The 22,961-nt window shown below is 36.3% G+C and overlaps 1 protein-coding gene across 3 annotated transcripts in view; it reads right to left on the minus strand.

The window, feature by feature from the left end:
- Nucleotides 1-22,961, minus strand: part of SCYL2 (SCY1 like pseudokinase 2) — an 87,367-nt gene that overhangs the window by 12,328 nt on the left and 52,078 nt on the right. For all 3 annotated transcript variants that reach the window (XM_036891202.2, XM_036891201.2, XM_057486479.1), the window contains exons 5-12: nt 12,226-12,375; nt 10,862-11,083; nt 10,313-10,429; nt 9,587-9,712; nt 8,476-8,652; nt 6,715-6,837; nt 5,011-5,124; nt 2,246-2,378 (exon numbers count right to left, since the gene is read on the minus strand). In XM_036891202.2, coding sequence (XP_036747097.1) covers nt 2,246-2,378; nt 5,011-5,124; nt 6,715-6,837; nt 8,476-8,652; nt 9,587-9,712; nt 10,313-10,429; nt 10,862-11,083; nt 12,226-12,375 — 1,162 coding nt within the window. The remainder of the gene's footprint in view (nt 1-2,245; nt 2,379-5,010; nt 5,125-6,714; nt 6,838-8,475; nt 8,653-9,586; nt 9,713-10,312; nt 10,430-10,861; nt 11,084-12,225; nt 12,376-22,961) is intronic.

Genomic DNA, 22,961 nt, shown 5'->3' on the forward strand with positions numbered 1-22,961 from the left:
GTAAGATGCTGTAGAATCACTACTTGTCTTCTCTGTGTTGTACAGCCCTCCCTGTGCCACCCCCCACTAGATTATGTCTGCTAATCATAATGCCCCATTTCCCCCCCTTGTCCCTCCCTTCCCACACAACCTCCCCAGTCCCTTTCCCTTTGGTAGCTGTTAGTCCATTCTTGGGTTCTGTGAGTCTGCTGTTCTGTTCCTTCAGTTTTATTCTTTGTTCTTATACTCCACATATGAGTGAAATCATTTGATACTTGTCTTTTTCTGCCTGGCTTATTTGACTGAGCATAATACCCTCTAGCTCCATCCACCTTGTTGCAAATGGTAGGATTTGTTTTCTTTTTATGGCTGAATAATATTCCATTGTGTATATGTACCACCTCTTCTTTATCCATTCATCTACTGATGGACACTTAGGTTGCTTCCATTTCTTGGCTATTGTAAATAGTGCTGCGATAAACATAGGGCTGCATATGTCTTTTTCAAACTGGGATCTTGCATTCTTAGGGTAAATTTCAAGGAGTGGAATTCCTGGGTCAAATGGTATTTCAATGTTGAGTTTTTTGAGGAACCTCCATACTGCTTTCCACAATGACTGAACTAATTTACATTCCCACCAGCAGTGTAGGAGGGTTCCCCTTTCTCCACATCCTCGCCAACATTTGTTGTTGTCTTTTAGATGGTGGCGATCCTTACTGGTGTGAGGTGATATCTCATTGTGGTTTTAATTTGCATTTTTCTGATGATTAGCGATGTGGAGCATCTTTTCATGTGCCTGTTGACCATCTGAATTTCTTCTTTGGAAAAGTGTCTGTTCAGATCCTCTGCCCATTTTTGATTGGATTATTTGCCTTTTGTTTGTTGAGGTGCATGAGCTCTTTATATATTTGGGATGTCAATCCTTTATCGGATATGTCATTAATGAATATACCCTCCCATACTGTAGGATGTCTTTTTGTTCTATTGATGGTGTCCTTTGCTGTACAGAAGCTTTTCAGCTTGATATAGTCCCACTTGTTCTTTGCTCTTGTTTCCCTTGCCTGGGGAGATATGTTCATGAAGAAGTTGCTCATGTTTATGTCCAAGAGATTTTTGCCTATGTTCTTTTCTAAGAGTTTTAAGGTTTCATGACTTACATTCAGGTCTTTGATCCATTTTTAATTTACTTTTATGGGGTTAAACAATGATCCAGTTTCATTCTCTTTCATGTAGCTGCCCAGTTTTGCCAACACCAGTTGTTGAAGAGGCTGTCATTTCCCCATTGTATATCCATGGCTCCTTTATCATATATTAATTGACCATATATGTTTGGGTTAATATCTGGAGTCTCTATTCTGTTCCACTGGTCTGTGGGTCTGTTCTTGACTTCCTACAAATATTTACTGAAGACTGTATAGATCAGGCACCATATAGTAGGTGTCAAAAATACATGGCTGAGTAACAGCTTTTCTTCAAAGTTAATGAAGAACTTCAAATTTAGTAAGAAGTGAACTTGCCAATATTTTTGTGATTCTACAGCTATGTCTGTTCCTATTAGTCAGCAGATCCCCAGCCATTTCCAGATAGGACTTTCACAGCTTTAACTATTTATATACAATATCAGAGTTTCTTGACAGAATAATTTGTAATTATGCTGACAGAATAGAATGTACTATAAGACTTCATCAGCACATCATTCAGCAATGAAACATCCTGGTTAATAGTAAAACATATTAAAATTAAAAACCAGCTCTATCACTTATCAGTTGTGTAATCTTGAATAACTTATTTGACCTTTCTGAGCCTCGGTTTCCTTACTGTAAAACAGAAATAAGAATACCTATCCCCTTGGGTTTTGGAACGGACAAAATAAGATCATGCAGAGAAAATACTCAGCCTAGTGCCTTTTACAAACTGGGAACTAAATAAACATCAGGTATTATTATTAAGACTCATATCAGTATTTCGAGTAGCTTTATTTGCCTCTCTTATTTGGTACCATTTTACAGGGAAAACTATATACTATCATGATATTTGTGAACCTAGGATTCCAAAATGTCTTACTCCTTTGTAAATGTCAAGGTTCTTCTGCTTTTGCTAAAATTTACACAAAGAAAAGTTACATCGTGGCATTTATCCCAACATTCTCCAACTATTAAATGCTATTACAAAAAGGGCAAGTACAATACTTTTATAGATTGGAAAATTCATTTGCATGCCTGTAAAATGATAAAGTAGTTTCATATAACATTAAGTTTTCAGCTACCTAAAATTCCCATGAGGACTGCGGGTTCCTTGGATGGAATCTGTTGTAGGAAGGGGAGGATATCATCAAGTACAAACCACTTATCCAAGTATTCCAAAATCTTTCCTAAGCACACTAATGAATTTACACGAACCTATTAAAAAGAGATAAACTGCATTAGTCATTTAAAGCCTTTGCAATCTAGAACAAAATATTTAAGTGTAAATTCAATCTTCATGGAGATAAATGTTAAAATTTCAAGAATAAAAGTAGGTTTAAAAGCCCTTATTCTTCATTAATATAGGAAAGTCATGTATTTATTAATCCCTGACTTGTTTCAGGAAGAATTTATGATTGCTTTACTAGAACACTAATTAGCTAAAGGTAAAAAGGACTTCAATATTGTATCTTTTACATAAAGTGATTAGGATTTGAGAAGCTGTACTGTGTGTTTACTAAGAGTATTTGGGGACATCTGAATTATAAAAAGGACAAACATTCTCCCATGAAGAGATCAATTTTACTGGGCTCCCATTATTTTTCTCTAACTCAGGTTCAATTCATTTTTAAAATAAACATTTTAATGACGTGAACAATATCTATATTTGTTCTACATAAAGTCTTCTATTTCTAAATACATCTTTAATACAGCTACTAAAACTTGATATTTAAAAACTCTTTTTCAAAATTCTACTTAATAGTCATTTGACTATTCTGCTTTTTCAAACCCTATTTTTTAGCTGGAATTTAAGATATAATACTTTGAGTCAGGATCATAACAGCAATAAAACCCTGGTTTTCAAAAAATGTGAACTAAGAAAAGCAGAGAACAATATAGTTGGTTAAAAAGGCACCATATTTCTTCCAAGAAAGAGAAAAAAATTTTTTCTGAAAAATAAAGTGAAATTGTTTTCTAAAATTCAAACACAAGGGATATTATAAATGCAAAAAGGTATCTAAACTTGCTCTTAAAGTCAGTTTCATAAAAGGAATTGCCAAATTCATTGTATGTGTGTGTGTGTGTGTGTGTGTAAAAACCAGAAATACTGGTTTAATTTTCTTTTACAATGTGTACAATATTAGTCATATAAGTCAAGAAGAAATAGAGTCTTAGAGCATTTCACCTAACTGTAAAATTTATTTTTCTACATTTTCAGGAAAGAGTATTGAAATACAATTATAACTCATGACTCATGTTTCTGGAATTTCATAGTTAGAATTTTTAAACCTTGGAGGCCTATGTCTATGACTGTAATTCAGGAACTTATATTTGCTACTCTAAAGGCAGGAGAACTTAATGTGGTATACAAAATGCAAATCATTCCAGAATTACTGTTTGAAATATATTCACTGTAACTCCTTATAAACAACATGCCTTTAGAGGCTCAGTTAGATCTTAAAAAGAGGTATAAACAACCCTGGACATTAATACAGATCATTTAATTTATATATCCACGCTTCCCATTTCACTCTGCATACATACTTAGAAACTGAACTTCAACATGTACTTTGACAAAATGTATGCTAAAATAAATTTATGCTGCCATGAAATTATAGCTTATGCAATTTTTAAGGACATTTTGAAAACTTAATTTTAAGCTATATATTATTACCAATTTTAAAAATTGAACCACAAAATTAGAAAATTTCAGAGAAAAGGACTGCATTTCAAATCCTTTTAACGTTCAGGAAAGAGACTCCAAGAAGTACAATGACTTGCCCAAGGGGAAGGAACAGTTAATAACAGAGACAGAATAAAAACTCAGATTTCTTGACTTCATTCCATACTTGCTCATTTTAGTAAACAATGGTAGTTTTTTTCCATCTCAGAGCCTTTCTACCAAAAAACATGAACTAAAATGTATTAGACAATTAAAAGGTAAAATTATATCATTTAAATTGCTGTTGCCTATAATTCTCTAAAGCTCAATTATTTATTTTTATTTAAATCTACATTTCACCAAATAAATACGGGTGAGATTTCCAAAAGGACTATCTTTATAAAATACATATTTAATAATATGACCATTATCAAACATCAATATAAAGAACTAAAGGAAAGACATTTCTCCCTCTTTTCTAATGCTGCTATTTGAATAGAGTATTCAATGTTACTTCTATAAAGAAGTATCAATGGGATACATTCTTATGGCTTTGTGTTAGAGAAAAGATTGGGAATGCCCCCAACAGGAGTTAGTGCAATACCTTTGTGTATTTATTCTACCTCATCTACCAAGTAACTTAGTGTTAAAATTTTTATTACAAGGAAGCAATTATACTTGGCCTAGATTTTTAGTAGTATCTTCCCCCCCACCAAACCCCCACCGACTTGTTTTCTTATTAATTTATTGTTCTGTTGTGCCCTTTACTTTTTTTGAAAGTAGGCAACTTAAGGTGGGATAAAAAAATTTAGAGATGACTGAAAATAAAGGCAGTCTATAAAAGGGAGCTGTTCAAAAAATTTTTACATTTATACACCAAGTTAAACTCTCATGATTATTTTTAAACTACCAACAAAATTAATCATGAATTAAAGTAGAAAAAGACTAAGAAAAATTTTTTTTTCAAATTTTCTGTTGAAGCACTCAAAGGTAAAGTACAGGAATGCAATATTATAAAATTATATTTCAGGGAAAACTATATATAGCTACTGCCCCCTTTTATAGTGCTATGTATAGGTCACCTATAGCCAAGACAAAAATACATGAACTATAAAAGGCTTATTAAACAATAAGAAAAGATTTAAACTAATGAGAAGTGATAAACAAAAATATGCAATAACTTACAGCAAGGGAAGACGTTTGTAGACATGCATTTTTAATTCTTGGTATCAAAGCATTTTTCATGGAAGGGTAGTCTATAAGATTTGCAAAGGTTGGAATGATGTTTAGACAGAGTTCCTATTTAAAAAAAAAATAAGATCAGTCTTAGGGAAAGACTCTCACCTTTTCTCTCATATTAAAAACACTTCGCATTTGTATGGCTAATTTGTCACACAGCTTGCAATAAATTTTTATGTATGTTACATTAGTTGGTCCTTTCAACAACTATTTGAAAAACGAATAGTTATCAGCAAAGCACAGGGGAACGGTTTATGAAGAAAATGAGGAAACAGGCTCAGAAGACGTGACTCAAAATCATGCTAGGTTATGTAACTATTATATGGTACCAAAATTCCCTGGTGTTCTTCCTAATTTCTTTCCCTGATAACAAATTTCTTCATTTATTTTTAAAAACAGGAACACCTAAGTTTTACTGCCTTTCACCATAAGGGAAAACCAAGCACAGAGTCATGTAAATTTATTCCTCTTAGGAATTTCTTAGCTGTTACATATATCCATATGATACAATATAATACAGACATTTAAAAATATATTTTAAACAATCATTTAATAATATTGAGGAGAAAAAGCAGTAAGATATAATCCCAATGTTTAAAATATATATGTATACGTGTCTGTCAACAGGCTTAGGAAAAAAGACTGGATGGATATATCTGGAAATATTAACTATGGGCATCTCTGAGAGAGGATTTTAATTTCCCTTTTAAGTATTTCCAACTCTGAAACTTAAACTTAAGTATAACTCACAGAAACAGAAAAAAGTTATTTTAAAACATTCTTGTTAACAAATGGCACCATATTGTAAATGGCTGGAACTGAGAAATCTGAATGATGATAACAGAAGATAAGGGGGGAATGACTGCGGACAAGGGGGTTAAATGATGTAAGGAAAAGAACAAAAAAAATGGCTTGAGAACTAACTGCCTGAAAAATTTACATCTCTGATACCTTACAAGGGCAGAATGACCCTTACAGCAAAGCACAGGGGAACGGTTTATGAAGAAAATGAAAGTATAAATGTGTATCAGGGAAGGACTTATTGACAATATTTGGAAAATTTAAAGACATTCATTTTTAGGTAGATGGAAATGAATTAATTACTAAGAATCTGTTATCAAAATACTAGGAAGTATTTTATTTGTTTAAACTGATTACCAGATTTCCAAAAGACAGATATAAGAGAGTTACATTTTTATACCTACTTGAAATGAGAATAATTAATAAGGATGAGAAATACAAGCTACACTGAAGGGACATTTTTGACAGATGGGAAAGGAGAAAGGATAAGTGAGGACAGTCGGTGAGATACTGTGCTCATGTTACCAGAAAGAGCCTCCTCAGGGAAGATCAGCCTTTACCTGAAAAGACAGGACGTGCAAGGGTGCACCCAGAAAGAGATCGTGTGAGCACATAATACTGTATAATCTGGCAGTAGGCTACAAAGAGGCAAATCTTAAATTATGTCTCAGTCACTTAGCTAAAGGAGGGGAGAGTTCTTCCCTAGGAGGAGACAGGATGAAAAGCCTAAGAACACGAGATGGAAACAAAAACTCAAACACACTGATTTTGATTTAGACTGAAAATGTATCTTTCCTCTGCTTTAAGAATCAAAATCATCATGAACAACAAAAAAATCAAATATTATACCTGGATCTGAATGGATGGAGCCTCTAGTGCTCTGTAAACCATTGGTAGGACACTGTTCTTTATCTCATCGGGTGGAGTTTTGGTTAGTAGCAAATCCATTTTTTGTAGGAAAATTAACAAAATCTGGACAGAAAAAGAGAACAATGTATTAAAGTCTACAATCTTTAGAAGATTTTATACATGCCAGAATTTAAAGTATCTTCAAAAGAACAAGTTATGTATTTTGACACTCACCATGTTGCTAGCCTGAAGGCATGGAAGACAAAATCATACAAATCAAATCTCTTACATTTCTGGAAGCACAATATTTAACATCTGCTCTCAGTTTAACCATTTAAATAAGAACTAATTTCCTAACTCTCACCTATCTTCAGTAACATATCACAGGCACCAACTATCTGGAAAGTTACTGGGTAAAAAAACAAAAGCCCGAGAGCAGCAAACGCAGATGTTCCAAAGGAGTGAATTCCATCACTTGTCTTCTATGAAGTTCAAGAGAAGATGAAAAGGTACAGAAATGAAAAGGAGTGTCAGGGAAAATTCTAGAAACATTTTCAGCTTTCCCTGATCTTTTGTTTTTTCACCTAGCTGCCACCACATACCTAAATTATAAGGAACAAATTACCCTTTCTATTCATGCAGAACACTTAAGTTTTCCAAGACTCAGTTAAAATTTTTCAGAAGGAATTTTCAGCTGGAATACTAAGGGAAAAATGGATACCAAAGAAGGGAGGCAAATAAGAATTCAGATGACAGGTTCCTTAGAAAACTATCTTGACTGATACATAGCTTAATTAACATGGCTCCATTCCTTTCCCTCTGACACCTGGACCATGTTTGGGGAACTCTGCTTCAAAGTCCACAGTTCCCTCAGTTGCCCCTTCCTGAGCCATAGGAAGTCTTGCCTTACCACCATGGACTTCCTTCTTTCACCTCCCTTCAAGGGAAGAAACACAAACAGCTAGTCACAAAACAATTAAATCAGGTAGTTTATAGTTTACTAATAAGCTACTGCCATGCAGTGGCAGAAACATGTAGTAATATTTATTAAGTGCCAGAAAATTTCACCTTATCTCAACAATCCCTTTCATTTTAGAAATGAGCAGAATGGAAGCTTTAGGAGAGTAGTATTTGTCCAAGTCTAAGGAGATGAAGAAGGCCAGATTCAAACCCAGGTATGTGACCTCTCTGCTTTTAAATCCAAGACTACCTTTAATCTGGCAAATAAATACTGTAAGAGAGTCTACATCAGACTAATTACATGCTTCACTTACAATATACACACATATTACTTCCATGGTGTTGAAAGCATTTTCCCTGTTCTGGTAAAACTATTTATTAGCAATAAAATAAGGAGAAACACTGGCATAAGCCATCTACAAATTAAAGACCCTGAAGAACAAAACAAAAAACAAATACTTAGAAGTGAAGGAGAGAAATACCTCTTTCCCCAAACCTTTAATTTTTATAAGGCCAATGAGAACAGTATAACACATGCAAAATCCCATTACAATTTATTTTCTGAGACAGTAATTTATGGAGTGCTCTAGACATTTATGTGCAAAGTTTAATTACAATTTTGGGAATAGTTCACTTCAAACTGATCAAAGTAGCTTTTCAGTAATGGAAAAGAAAGTCTCTAATACATACGTTAGTTTTTAAAAAGCCACATATCCATTCCTTTTGTTTTCAATGATAGTCATCACTGACTAATGTCACTGAGTAGCAGCAGATAGAAAAGAAAAATATCTACATACATACCTGGATTGGCTCCTGCTGTTTAAAGACAGGGCCAAGTTCAGGTAGAACTAATTTGACATATTCTTCTTTGGTGCATTCTTCAGCAATCAGTAGAACATTGGGCAAAACAAAAGGTACCATGTCAGGGTTTACAAATTCTGAAGTCAAACAAGGCAAAATTCTCTGCACAATGACACGCTGAAAGGCAAAAATATTTTCATAAAACTAAATTTTTTTTCGGGTCTTTAGTATTAACATTGAAGTTACAGTCTGAAATCTCCAATCCCTTTGGGTAAAGTGATCATATAATTTATAGTTGAAATTGGGACACTTTTGAAAGTAAAATGGGGTGCTATTGCTAATTATGCCAGGACAAAAGGCATAAGTTGGGAATGTCACAGATAAAAGAGGAGACACATGGTCATCTTTCCTTTGGGAAATCTTCCATAATTAGCCTTCACTAATGTGTTTCTCTCCTCTAGTTCCTTCATTATTTATGATCATAACAGACAACTTAAACACTGTCCTGTATTGTTAATTGTTGTTTCAAGCATGTCAACCATGTCTACACTTACTTTAAGCAAGGACAGTATTTTGTTTCCTCTTTATTCTCCTTAGTATCTAAGTAAAGAGCTAGACAAACAGCACATAATGAAAAATTACCTTATAGATGAAACACTGGAGATATTTTTGCAATCAACAATTACTTAGTTTTCTAACCAGTGCCTTCTTTAGCATTCACCAATATTGTTTAGACTATATTATATTCCTGATTTAATCAGTCAGAGTGGGAGAGTTAAAGGAATTGGAGAGGCTAGTATCACTATAAAAGTATCCCCTTAATTGCTGGTGGGGCAGTGATGTACACATGACAGGTTATGGACTTCTCTTATGATATTTAATATCCAAATGCTATGTTTGCACAGGTATTCTTCTAGTTTTCTTTAAATCCGTTTTTTTGGACCATGCAAAAAAGGTCCATTAAACTTTTGGCTTCAGTCTGCAGGCTTTTAAAGTCATTTATGTACCTGAGGCAAAGTTACATTTATTTCTTTGGAACATTTATTATAGTAAGTCAAAACAAATTTTAAATTCTAAAATCCAGAAAATAGTAAGAAACTTATCAACAAACCTTGGGCAGTTTTGGTAGAACCTTTGGCAGTCCTTTGAAAAACTGTGATTTCTGAAGATTATCTCTTTGGAATAAGGTATCAAAATACTGCAGTGTTACTGCACCAACATCATCAAAGAAAGGAATCTAAAAACAGGGAAACAAAATTATTGTGATAAATATTAAAATACTTCTCATCTGAAACTGCTACAGTATGGTGAAAAAATATTCAGAAACAATTTAGCAAAATGCTAAAGACCACTTTAAAAAGTTCTAATTATGAAAAACAGAGTAAGGAAATAATCAATTATTTTTCTTTTCTAGCTCAAATTTTCAGAATCATTACTTGTGAGTTCGCTGGGCAGTAACATTTTCTTTATATAAGTAGTAAAATATTGAAATGAGTAAGTAAAATATCTTGAAGGCATAAAGAGTATCTTTACCTATTAAAAATCCATGCTTCATGAGTAAATTAGAGGGTTATGAATTCTTAGGGTGTCCAGAACTTCTGCATACCTAATTGTTACTGTTAGGATTCTGTTTATTTGAAATCCTCATTTTTTATCAGAGCAATTACATATATAAGTTATTTAACTGTTTAAGATTAAAAGTTGAATATTTAACACATTCAAGAATACAGATGTTATCTGGGGACTATATCTGACTAAATCTTGCTTTACAAGCACTTAATCTACTTCAATTCATTTTTTGTCCCCTTACCTAGTGCAGGAATTCACGTGTACTCACCTTTGTCATTTGATCTGCATCTGGTCTTACAGCTGGAGTTACATTTAATAGTAGTTTTACGTGTTCACGGACTTCCTCAGGTATATTTGTAAGTGAACTAGATCCTAACCGACTCAACTATTCAAAACAGTAACAGTATTAAATATCAATATAAAATAGTCAAAAACATATGCATTTATACTGTCAAAAGTCCATTTGAGAAACTTTTTTGAAATTTGCTCAAAAATATATTTTTAGATTGAACAAATTGCTAATTCTATTGCTGCAAGATAATTAAAACACTTATCTTTAATACCTGAAATTTTTTCTATTCCTAAAACAAAATGCCCAGTATTTTAGGCACATTTCAATACTCACTCTACTAAATGCCACAATTAAAGTTGTAGTAATAAACTTTAATCAATTATTTACAAAATTACTCTTGTTGTATTGATTTTATGCAAACTTAAAATATGAGACATCTCATTTTAGATAATTTTCTGAATACATATTAGAAAAAAAAACATTTAATACATTTTAATGCAAGTGAATATTTTTATAGGCAAATACCTGATCCAACTGCCTACTGAAACTCTTGTAAATATCTTGCTTGTTAACTTCAAAAATAGGTTTCCCTTTATTGAATACAGCATACATGACAGTTCCTAAAGAGTACATATCACTGGCTGTTTCACAGCTCACAGAAAGTATGTATTCAGGAGCCAAATATTCAGGATTTGGAAGACACAATGATGGTAAATTTGGGTCCCATTCTTTACAAGGGAACTTAGGCTATAAGAAAGCACAAAGCGGATTACATAGATTAAATATTTCAAATTAAAGCAAACCACTATCAAGCAGTAGCAATCTAGTTTAAAATTCACAGTCATGCAAGTAAAAATGTCACCATGTTCAATCTTAAAATTCCCAAATTCTGAAATCTGGAAAATGCATGCAACAAATTGAGAGATAAGAGTAAGAACTCTTCCAGAAGACAAACTATCATTATTAAGATGCTATATGAATATGGAAAGTTCTGGCCTATGTTTTATGATACACAGACTTCAAGTTTTATGGGCTCAAATAGATTACTGTTTGAAACCTTGTTCTTGCATTAACTAGCTATGTGATTTAGTTAATATGATCAAAAGGTGGTTCTAAGATTAAATGAATATATGGAAAATGGACCTAGCACAGCTGACTGGCCCATAATATATACTCAACCAATACTCATTCTTTGTTTCCCTTAAAAAATGTTTAAATTACAAATATATCTTAAGTCAAATTATGGTTCCTTTAATAACTACATATAGTAAAAACTTGAACATTGCAGTGTTTTCCTAAGTATAACAGGCAAGTATCATAATCACAAAGTAATAGATGCTTTGGAACCTGAAAGACTGGATTCAAATCCGAGCTTTACCAATTTCCACCTGCCCAAGCTTTGGTAGGTTATTTTATTCTATGTGTCTTATTTACTCATCTTTACTATTCCTATACCTCATTGAGCTGTGAGGATTAATACATACAAAGTGCTTAGAAAAGTATCTAAATAAATGTGAGCTATTATTACCATTGCTATTGCTGTTACAATGCTCCCTGCAGAAGATTCTGTGGTCCAGTAAGTTGGCAATATTATTACACATTCAATGTTTGTTAGTATATGAGACATTCTGAGGAATAAAACCTACTCAACCCAAAAGCTCTCAAATTTGTTTAATTCTAGCATCCTTTTCCCAAGTAACACTAACTACTGTGAAATTAATGAGCTGAACACTAGAAATTTTCTATAAAGCTATATACATTTACTATATCATTGTACTACATAGCCTATTTCTATACATTAACCAGACTTTTAAATTCTCTAGTCCATTCCAGATGCAATCACAACTTCCCATAGCTTTAAAAAATTACAAGACTAAAACCTTCATTACCTCTTGTTCAGAAGGATTGGTTGATGATACACAAAAATCAAAGCCCATTATTTTCCAGGCTCCACTTTTATTCAAAATTATATTTTCAGGTGTAATATTTCCATGAACCATTTTCACACTGCTATGCAAAAATGACAATCCTTCAGAAACCTATAAATGGAAAAAATAACAGACATGTCTACATTAAATACAACTTATTTCACTTGAAATAATGTCTCATAAAAACCGTAATTACTACTTCTCCTGATGGAAGATTTTTTACAGGTTAGGTAACAATTAAAATTTCATCATAGATGTAAAATTACAAAGATCCCCAGTTACCAGGACACCCTAAGCATTAGCAGGAAAAACCCAGTTGTAAAGCCATAGAACTATTTATTAAGTTCCTTTCTATAAGCACATAGGCAGAAGAAAAGACAATATAAAACCACTTCGCTACCCAAATTTGTTGAATTCCTAACTTTGAAAAGTTAGGGAATGTGGTACATATACACAATGGAATACTATTCAGCCATAAGAAACAAATCCTACCATTTGCAACAACATGGATGGAGCTGAGGGATATTATGCTCAGTGAAATAAGCCAGGTGGAGAAGGACAAGTACCAAATGATTTCCCTCATTTGTGGAGTATAACAATGAAGCAAAACTGAAGGAACAAAACAGCAACAGACTCACAGACTCCAAGAAGGGACTAGCGGTTACCAAAGGGGAAGGGTGTGGGAGGGTGGGTGGGGAGGGAGGGAGAAGGGGATTGAGGGGTATTATGATTGGTACACATGGTGTGGGGGGGATCATGGGGAAGACAGTGTAGCACAGAGAAGGCAAATAGTGACTCTGTGTATTTACAAGGGCAGTGACTGTAATGGGGTATGGGGGGGACATGATAACATGGGTGAATGTAGTAACCACATTGTTTTTTCATGTGAAACCTTCAGAAGAGTGTATATCAATAATACCTTATTAAAATAAATAAATAATAAATAAAAAAGAAAGGAAAGAAGGAAGGAAGAAACTATAGGTTTATCTATCACATTAAAATGTTACAGGGAAAAATTCTAAATAAACTATTAGCAAATTGAATCTGATGATATTTTAAAAGGATTATACATAAAGAATCCAAAGATGGTTGTAAGCAGACCATCTATTAATTTGCTACATTGGAAGATTAAAAGGGAGAAAATATAATTTCCACCACACTAAATGCTTTGATAACTGAAAAAAAAAGAAAAGGGAGGGAATCTTTGGGTGCTGAAGCACAGACAGTACATATCAAGACATACTTTCATCATTTTGATTCTATTTCTTAATATTTTTATATACTTATACTTCATATTGAAAATCAGTTTTTATGAGTAATATTGTGCTCAGTTTTCAAATATTAACTGACGTTCACTCATTCTCACATTGGATTAGTATTTGGTAATTTGTATTTTTGTGCCTGATATTACCATGTAATTCGTTAACAAAAATGAAGACTAGATTGCTGTTTCCAGTAGAATTTGGAAAACTAATGCTCTCTGACTTCTTAAAGGACACCATTTCACTGGCCAATGCTTTCTGCTGGCCTCCTCATCTGTTTTTTTGGTTTTATTTTGCTGGTTCTTCCTCATCACCCCAACCTCCTGAACTCAATGTTTGGACCTCTGAATTTTCCATCTACTCCTTAGCTTTAAATACCATCTATAAACTTTAAATACTCCCAAATATCTCCAGCCTGGGACTCAGGCTTGATTTATTTGACTGACTTCTCTCACCTTGAATGTTTTATAAGCAGCTCAGTCTTAGAAAAATCCCAAACTGAGCTTCCCCTAAAATTCAATTCTTTCCTCCCTGTAGTCCTTCCCATACCAGTTAATGGCCATCTCATTTTTCCAGTTACTGTGGACAAAAAAGTATCTTGTACTTCTGCAAATTCCAATACCTTCACCATCAAAATATATTTAGAATTTGATCCTGTCTTACCACCTTCCCCACCCTGGACCATCATCTCTGACCAGTGTTACTGTAGCAGCCACTTACCTCTCATCTCTTTCCTTCTGCTCTTACCCTTCTACATACTCCAATTCTCAATACAGCAGCTCTACTAATTTTGTCAAAACATACCTCAGATCATGTCACTTTCCTACTTTTATCTTTCAGAGATTTTTCCTTTCTCTCAGAGTCAAGTCCAAGTATTTTTCTGGGTTTTAGGGCCTAACAGCATCTAACCAGTCATAAGCTTTCAGCCCTTGTTTCCTATTAACCATCTCTGTGTTTACTCCTCTCTACCATGCGAGGTATTTCATCATTCCTGGAACATGATTCTATCTCAGGGACTTTGCACTTGCTGTTCTCTCTGCCTAGATCATTCTTTCTCCGGTTTCTGTATGACTTACTTCTTTGCTTTTTTCAGGCCCTTATGTCCCCTTTTCAGTGATAGATATCCTGCCTATCCCATTCAAAACTGCAAGTCCCTTTTACTCCCCATCCAAATGACCCATGTTTCTTTCTCCCTGCCCTTTTTTCCTCCGTAAGCACTTATAATCTAATTAATGTACTGTATTTTACTAATTTTATTGTCTTTCTTCACCCATGAGAATATGTTCCAAAAGGCAATATTTTATGTCTGTTTTATTCACTGCCATGCCTTCAGCACCCAGAACTGTGCCAGGCATATAGATGACTATTAAATATTTACTTAGTCAGAAAATATGAGGATGAATTCTGTAAAAAATAAATCGCTTACAGATTTCAACATGCAGGCAAGTCAAAAGTAAAGTGTGAAGAGTACTATTTTAGAAGATAACTGATTCCTGTCCCTACTTCATCACTGACTAGCCATGCAACCTTGAGCAAGTCACTGAACCTGTGTAGGACCCAAGTGGTGAATGATTTCAAATGATGGCTTATTAACTTCTTAATAAATGGAGGGAGGGGCAGAAGATGGCGGCGTGAGTAGAGAAGCGGAAATCTCCTCCCAAAACAACATATATCTATGAAAATATAACAAAGACAACCCTTCCCAGAATAAAGACGAGAGGACACAGGACAATATCCAGACCACATCCGCACCTGAGAGAACCCAGCGCCTCGCGAAGGGGGTAAGATACAAGCCCCGGCCCCGCGGGAGCCGAGCGCCCCTCCCCCCAGCTCCCGGCGGGAGAAGAGCAGGCAGAGCGGGAGGGAGACGGAGCACAGGGCTGCCGAGCACCCAGCCCCAGCCATCCGGGCCAGAGTGCAGGGCACTCGATACTAGGAAAATAGGGCAGCAAGAACAGTGAGCAGGAACTGGAGGCTGGGCGACTGAGGGCATAAGAAAAGCGCGCGACCATTTTTTTTTTTTGCTTTTTCGCTATTTTGTTTTGGCGAGCGCTTTTTGGGAGTTTTAAAGGGATAGGGACCCCAATACTAGGGAAACAGGGCAGAAAGACCGGTGAGCAGAGGCCTGAGGCTGGCACCGGAGAATAAAGAAAAACGAACGACCACCTTTTTTTTTTTTTTTTTTTTTTGGTGGGCGTTGTTTTGTTTTGGCGGGTGCTTTTTGGAAGTCTTAAAGGGGCAGGGCGGGTCACTTAATCCAGAGGTAGGGAATCCGGGATCTCTGGGCACCCTAACCCCTGGGCTGCAGGGAGCAGGGAGGCCCCTTACGGAGATAAATAGCCTCCCAGCAGCTCCTGCTCCAACGCGACTCCACCATTTTGGAGTAGCTGCCCGAGCCAGGCCACGCCCACAGCAACAGCGGAGATTAACTCCATAGCAGCCGGGCAGGAAGCAGGAACCCTGTCTGCGCGCAGCTGCGCAGCAAAAGCCACTAGAGGCCGCTGTTCTCCCTGGAGAGGAAGGCCACAAACCAACAAGAAAGGAAGTCCTTCCAGCCGTCACTCGTCCCAGTTCTGCAGACTATTCCTATCACCATGAAAAGGCAAAGCTACAGGCAGACAAAGATCACAGAGACAACACCAGAGAAGGAGACAGACCTAACCAGTCTCCCTGAAAAAGAATTCAAAATAAGAATCATAAACATGCTGACAGAGATGCAGAGAAATACGCAAGAGAAATGGGATGAAGTCCGGAAGGAGATCACAGATGCCAGAAAGGAGATCGCAGAAATGAAACAAACTCTGGAAGGGTTTATAAGCAGAATGGATAGAATGCAAGAGGCCATTGATGGAATTGAAATCAGAGAACAGGAACGCATAGAAGCTGACATAGAGAGAGACAAAAGGATCTCCAGGAATGAAACAATATTAAGAGAACTGTGTGACCAATCCAAAAGGAACAATATCCGTATTATAGGGGTCCCAGAAGAAGAAGAGAGAGGAAAAGAGATGGAAAGTATCTTAGAAGAAATAATTGCTGAAAACTTCCCCACACTGGGGGAGGAAGTAATCGAACAGACCACGGAAATACACAGAACCCCCAACAGAAAGGATCCAAGAAGGGCAACACCAAGACACATAATAATTAAAATGGCAAAGATCAAGGACAAGGAAAGAGTGTTAAAGGCAGCTAGAGAGAAAAAGGTCACCTATAAAGGGAAACCCATCAGGCTAACATCAGATTTCTCAACAGAAACCCTACAGGCCAGAAGAGAATGGCATGATATATTTAATACAATGAAACAGAAGGGCCTTGAACCAAGGATACTGTATCCAGCACGACTATCATTCAAATATGACGGTGGGATTAAACAATTCCCAGAAAAACAAAAGCTGAGGGAATTTGCTTTCCACAAACCACCTCTACAGAACATCTTACAGGGACTGCTCTAGATGGGAGCACTCCTAGAAAGAGCACAGCACAAAACACCCAACATATGAAGAATCGAGGAGGAGGAACAAGAAGGGAGAGAAGAAAAGAATCTCCAGACAGTGTATTTAACAGCTCAATAAGCGAGCTAAGTTAGGCAGTAAGATACTAAAGAGGCTAACCTTGAACCTTTGGTAACCACGAATTTAAAGCCTGCAATGGCAATAAGTACATATCTTTAAATAGTCACCCTAAATGTTAATGGGTTGAGTGCACCAATCAAAAGACACAGAGTAACAGAATGGATAAAAAAGCAAGACCCATCTATATGCTGCTTACAAGAAACTCACCTCAAACCCAAAGACATGTACAGACTAAAAGTCAAGGGATGGAAAAACATATTTCAAGCAAACAACAGTGAGAAGAAAGCAGGGGTTGCAGTACTAATATCAGACAAAATAGACTTCAAAACAAAGAAAGTAACAAGAGATAAAGAAGGACACTACATAATGATAAAGGGCTCAGTCAAACAAGAGGATATAACCATTCTAAATATATATGCACCCAACACAGGAGCACCAGCATATGTGAAACAAATACTAACAGAACTAAAGGGGGATATAGACTGCAATGCATTCATTCTAGGAGACTTCAACACACCACTCACCCCAAAGGATAGATCCACTGGGCAGAAAATAAGTAAGGACACGGAAGCACTGAACAACACAGTAGAGCAGATGGACCTAATAGACATCTATAGAACTCTACATCCAAAAGCAGCGGGATATACATTCTTCTCAAGTGCACATGGAACATTCTCCAGAATAGACCACATACTAGGCCACAAGAAGAGCCTCAGAAAATTCCAAAAGATTGAAATCCTACCAACCAACTTTTCAGACCACAAAGGCATAAAACTAGAAATAAACTGTACAAAGAAAGCAAAGAGGCTCACAAACACATGGAGGCTTAACAACACGCTCCTAAATAATCAATGGATCAATGACCAAATCAAAATGGAGATCCAGCAATATATGGAAACAAATGACAACAACAACACTAAGCCCCAACTTCTGTGGGACACAGCAAAAGCAGTCTTAAGAGGAAAGTATATAGCAATCCAAGCATATTTAAAAAAGGAAGAGCAATCCCAAATGAATGGTCTAATGTCACAATTATCGAAATTGGAAAAAGAAGAACAGATGAGGCCTAAGGTCAGCAGAAGGAGGGACATAATAAAGATCAGAGAAGAAATAAATAAAATTGAGAAGAATAAAACAATAGCAAAAATCAATGAAACCAAGAGCTGGTTCTTCGAGAAAATAAACAAAATAGATAAGCCTCTAGCCAGACTTATTAAGAAGAAAAGAGAGTCAACACAAATCAACAGTATCAGAAACGAGAAAGGAAAAATCACGACGGACCCCACGGAAATGCAAAGAATTATTGGAGAATACTATGAAAACCTATATGCTAACAAGCTGGGAAACCAAGGAGAAATGGACAACTTCCTAGAAAAATACAACCTTCCAAGATTGACCCAGGAAGAAACAGAAAATCTAAACAGACCAATTACCAGCAACGAAATTGAAGCGGTAATCAAAAAACTACCAAAGAACAAAACCCCCGGGCCAGATGGATTTACCTCGGAATTTTATCAGACATACAGGGAAGACATAATACCCATTCTCCTTAAAGTTTTCCAAAAAATAGAGGAGGAGGGGATACTCCCAAACTCATTCTATGAAGCTAACATCACCCTAATACCAAAACCAGGCAAAGACCCCACCAAAAAAGAAAACTACAGACCAATATCCCTGATGAACGTAGATGCAAAAATACTCAACAAAATATTAGCAAACCGAATTCAAAAATACATCAAAAGGATCATACACCATGAACAAGTGGGATTCATCCCAGGGATGCAAGGATGGTACAACATTCGAAAGTCCATCAACATCATCCACCACATCAACAAAAAGAAAGACAAAAACCACATGATCATCTCCATAGATGCTGAAAAAGCATTTGACAAAGTTCAACATCCATTCATGTTAAAAACTCTCAGCAAAATGGGAATAGAGGGCAAGTACCTCAACATAATAAAGGCCATCTATGATAAACCCACAGCCAACATTATATTGAACAGCGAGAAGCTGAAAGCATTTCCTCTGAGATCGGGAACTAGACAGGGATGCCCACTCTCTCCACTGTTATTTAACATAGTACTGGAGGTCCTAGCCACGGCAATCAGACAAAATAAAGAAATACAAGGAATCCAGATTGGTAAAGAAGAAGTTAAACTGTCACTATTTGCAGATGACATGATACTGTACATAAAAAACCCTAAAGACTCCACCCCAAAACTACTAGAACTGATATCGGAATACAGCAAAGTTGCAGGATACAAAATCAACACACAGAAATCTGTGGCTTTCCTATATACTAACAATGAACCAACAGAAAGAGAAATCAGGAAAACAACTCCATTCACAATTGCACCAAAAAAAAATAAAATACCTAGGAATAAACCTAACCAAAGAAGTGAAAGACTTATACTCTGAAAACTACAAGTCACTCTTAAGAGAAATTAAAGGGGACACTAACAGATGGAAACTCATCCCATGCTCGTGGCTAGGAAGAATTAATATTGTCAAAATGGCCATCCTGCCCAAAGCAATATACAGATTTGATGCAATCCCTATGAAACTACCAGCAACATTCTTCAATGAACTGGAACAAATAATTAAAAAATTCATATGGAAACACCAAAGACTCCAAATAGCCAAAGCAATCCTGAGAAAGAAGAATAAAGTAGGGGGGATCTCACTCCCCAACTTCAAGCTCTACTATAAAGCCATAGTAATCAAGACAATTTGGTACTGGCACAAGAGCAGAGCCACAGACCAATGGAACAGACTAGAGAATCCAGACATTAACCCAGACATATATGGTCAATTAATATTTGATAAAGGAGCCATGGACATACAATGGCAAAATGACAGTCTCTTCAACAGGTGGTGCTGGCAAAACTGGACAGCTACATGTAGGAGAATGAAACTGGACCATTGTCTAACCCCATATACAAAAGTAAACTCAAAATGGATCAAAGACCTGAATGTAAGCCATGAAACCATTAAACTCTTGGAAGAAAACATAGGCAAAAACCTCATAGACATAAACATGAGTGACCTCTTCTTGAACATATCTCCCCGGGCAAGGAAAACAACAGCAAAAATGAGTAAGTGGGACTATATTAAGCTGAAAAGCTTCTGTACAGCAAAAGACACCATCAATAGAACAAGAAGGATCCCTACAGTATGGGAGAATATATTTGAAAATGACACATCCGATAAAGGCTTGACATCCAGAATATATAAAGAGCTCACACGCCTCAACAAACAAAAAACAAATAACCCAATTAAAAAATGGGCAGAGGAACTGAACAGACAGTTCTCCAAAAAAGAAATACAGATGGCCAACAGACACATGAAAAGATGCTCCACATCGCTAATTATCAGAGAAATGCAAATTAAAACTACAATGAGGTATCACCTCACACCAGTAAGGATGGCTGCCATCCAAAAGACAAACCACAACAAATGTTGGCGAGGCTGTGGAGAAAGGGGAACCCTCCTACACTGCTGGTGGGAATGTAAGTTAGTTCAACCATTGTGGAAAGCAGTATGGAGGTATATCAAAATGCTCAAAACAGACTTACCATTTGACCCAGGAATTGCACTCCTAGGAATTTACCCTAAGAACGCAGCAATCAAGTTTGAGAAAGACAGATGCACCCCTATGTTTATTGCAGCACTGTTTACAATAGCCAAGAATTGGAAGCAACCTAAATGTCCATCGATAGATGAATGGATAAAGAAGATGTGGTACATATACACAATGGAATACTACTCAGCCATAAGAAAAGGGCAAATCCAATCATTTGCAGCAACATGGATGGAGCTGGAGGGCATTATGCTCAGTGAAACAAGCCAAGCAGAGAAAGAGAAATACCAAATGATTTCACTTATCTGTGCAATATAAGAACAAAGGAAAAACTGAAGGAACAAAACAGCAGCAGAATCACAGAACTCAAGAATGGACTAACAGGTACCAAAGGGAAAGGGACTGGGGAGGATGGGTGGGTAGGGAGGGATAAGTGGGGGAGAAGTAGGGGGGTATTAAGATTAACATACATGGGGGGGTAGGAGAAAAGGGAGGGCTGTACAACACAGAGAAGGCAAGTAGTGATTCTACAACATTTTGCTATGCTGATGGACAGTGACTGTAAAGGGGTTTATAGGGGAGACCTGGTATAGGGGAGAGCCTAGTAAACATAATATTCGTCATGTGAGTGTAGATTAGTGATACCAAAAACAAAGCAAAAAAAAAAAAAAGGGCAGTTCCTGTGTGGTAACCTCCAACGAGTTCTACACAAGGGTATAAAGGGCATATAAAAGTGTAGGCAAAGGGTCTGTTTGTGTTTATACAGAGGATCAAAGCCTAATTGGGCTACCCCAAAAATGAACTAAGATACGATATGAAAAAGAACTTCCAACATCTGCACTCTCTGGAAGACTCATGCCAGAAGATGACCATCAAAAAACCCCAACAAAGATCCACGCACTGCTACAGCAGTAGATGCACTCATCCCACCAGTTCCTGGACTTGCCATGGGAATGAGGAAGGAGATATCTAAGCTGGCCTGTGCATACAGTAAAACAACAAATTTGACTGGATCTATACTGTTGGAACTCAACCAAGAATTTGGAGAAGTGCAAATTGTAGCGCTCCAAAGTCTTACAACTACAGACTATTTACTGTTAAAAGAACATATGGCATGTGAACAGTCCCCAGGAATGGGTTGTTTTAATTTGTCTGATTTCTCTCAGACTGTTCAAGTTCAGTTGGACAATATCCACCATATCATAGATAAGTTTTCACAAATGCCTAAGGTGCCTTAATGGTTTTCTTGGTTTCACTGGAGATGGCTGGTAATTACAGATATGCTTTGTTTATGTAACTATACTCCTATTATGTTAATGTGTGTGCGCAATTTAAGTAGTAGCTTAAAACCTATATACGCTGAAGTTACTCTACAAGAAGATATGTCAAAGAAATAATCAATCTTCCCATGTTTTCTTCCGCCTGCTACTTCTATAGCTTTTCTTCTTCCTTCCTAATTACAACCCTTAAATAGAATTCGTGCCTCATATCAAATTTACCGAGTATCATAACTCCTCCAAGTGGTAAAGATACCTCAAGACAAATGCTGGGCATAGAAGCCACAGGGCATAAATATGCAAAGAAGTAAAAAGCTAACCCTTTCAAACAATAAGGCTTCTCTCTCACTTACCAACTCTACATTTCCCTGTATGGCCCCGGAAGATGACTGGTTAGCCAGAGACGGGTAAGATTCCTCAAGGGAGGAACAACCTAAGACAGGCACAGTCGCAGGGGGGCCATCAGGTGAGAAATTGGGGATCAACAGAGGTGAGGCTTAGAACCTCACCCCCCCTGTTCTGAGAGAAATCTTCTGCATACGTGGATGTTTTATTGCCCTGGTCTAGCTTGGATTAACACATAGTCTACAGGCACACACCTGATCATCTACATTTGCTCTCTTACAACACTAAACTATGTTTTCTACCTTTATCTTGTATCTACCTACCACTTCAGCATTTTATTAAAAATAATAATAATAAAGAGAGAAATGTGGTATCCACATATAAATCAAGTATAAAAACCAAATGAGTATTCATATTTGAACTGTTTAGAGTTCATAATGCATGAGCAAAACCAAAAGTTTCTGTGATGACTGCCCTTGTACTGTTCACCATGTAACTTATTCATTATGTAAGAATTTGTTCTACATGTAAGAACTTATTTGTTATGCCTCAGAAGATTGGAGACTGACGAAAATTAGGCTTAGGGAGGATTAATGATTGTGCATTGAGCACTGACTCCCCTATACAGAATTTTATTGTCGTTAACAACCATTTGATC

This window comes from Manis pentadactyla, chromosome 10, assembly GCF_030020395.1.
Source record: "Manis pentadactyla isolate mManPen7 chromosome 10, mManPen7.hap1, whole genome shotgun sequence".
Lineage (NCBI taxonomy): Eukaryota > Metazoa > Chordata > Mammalia > Pholidota > Manidae > Manis > Manis pentadactyla.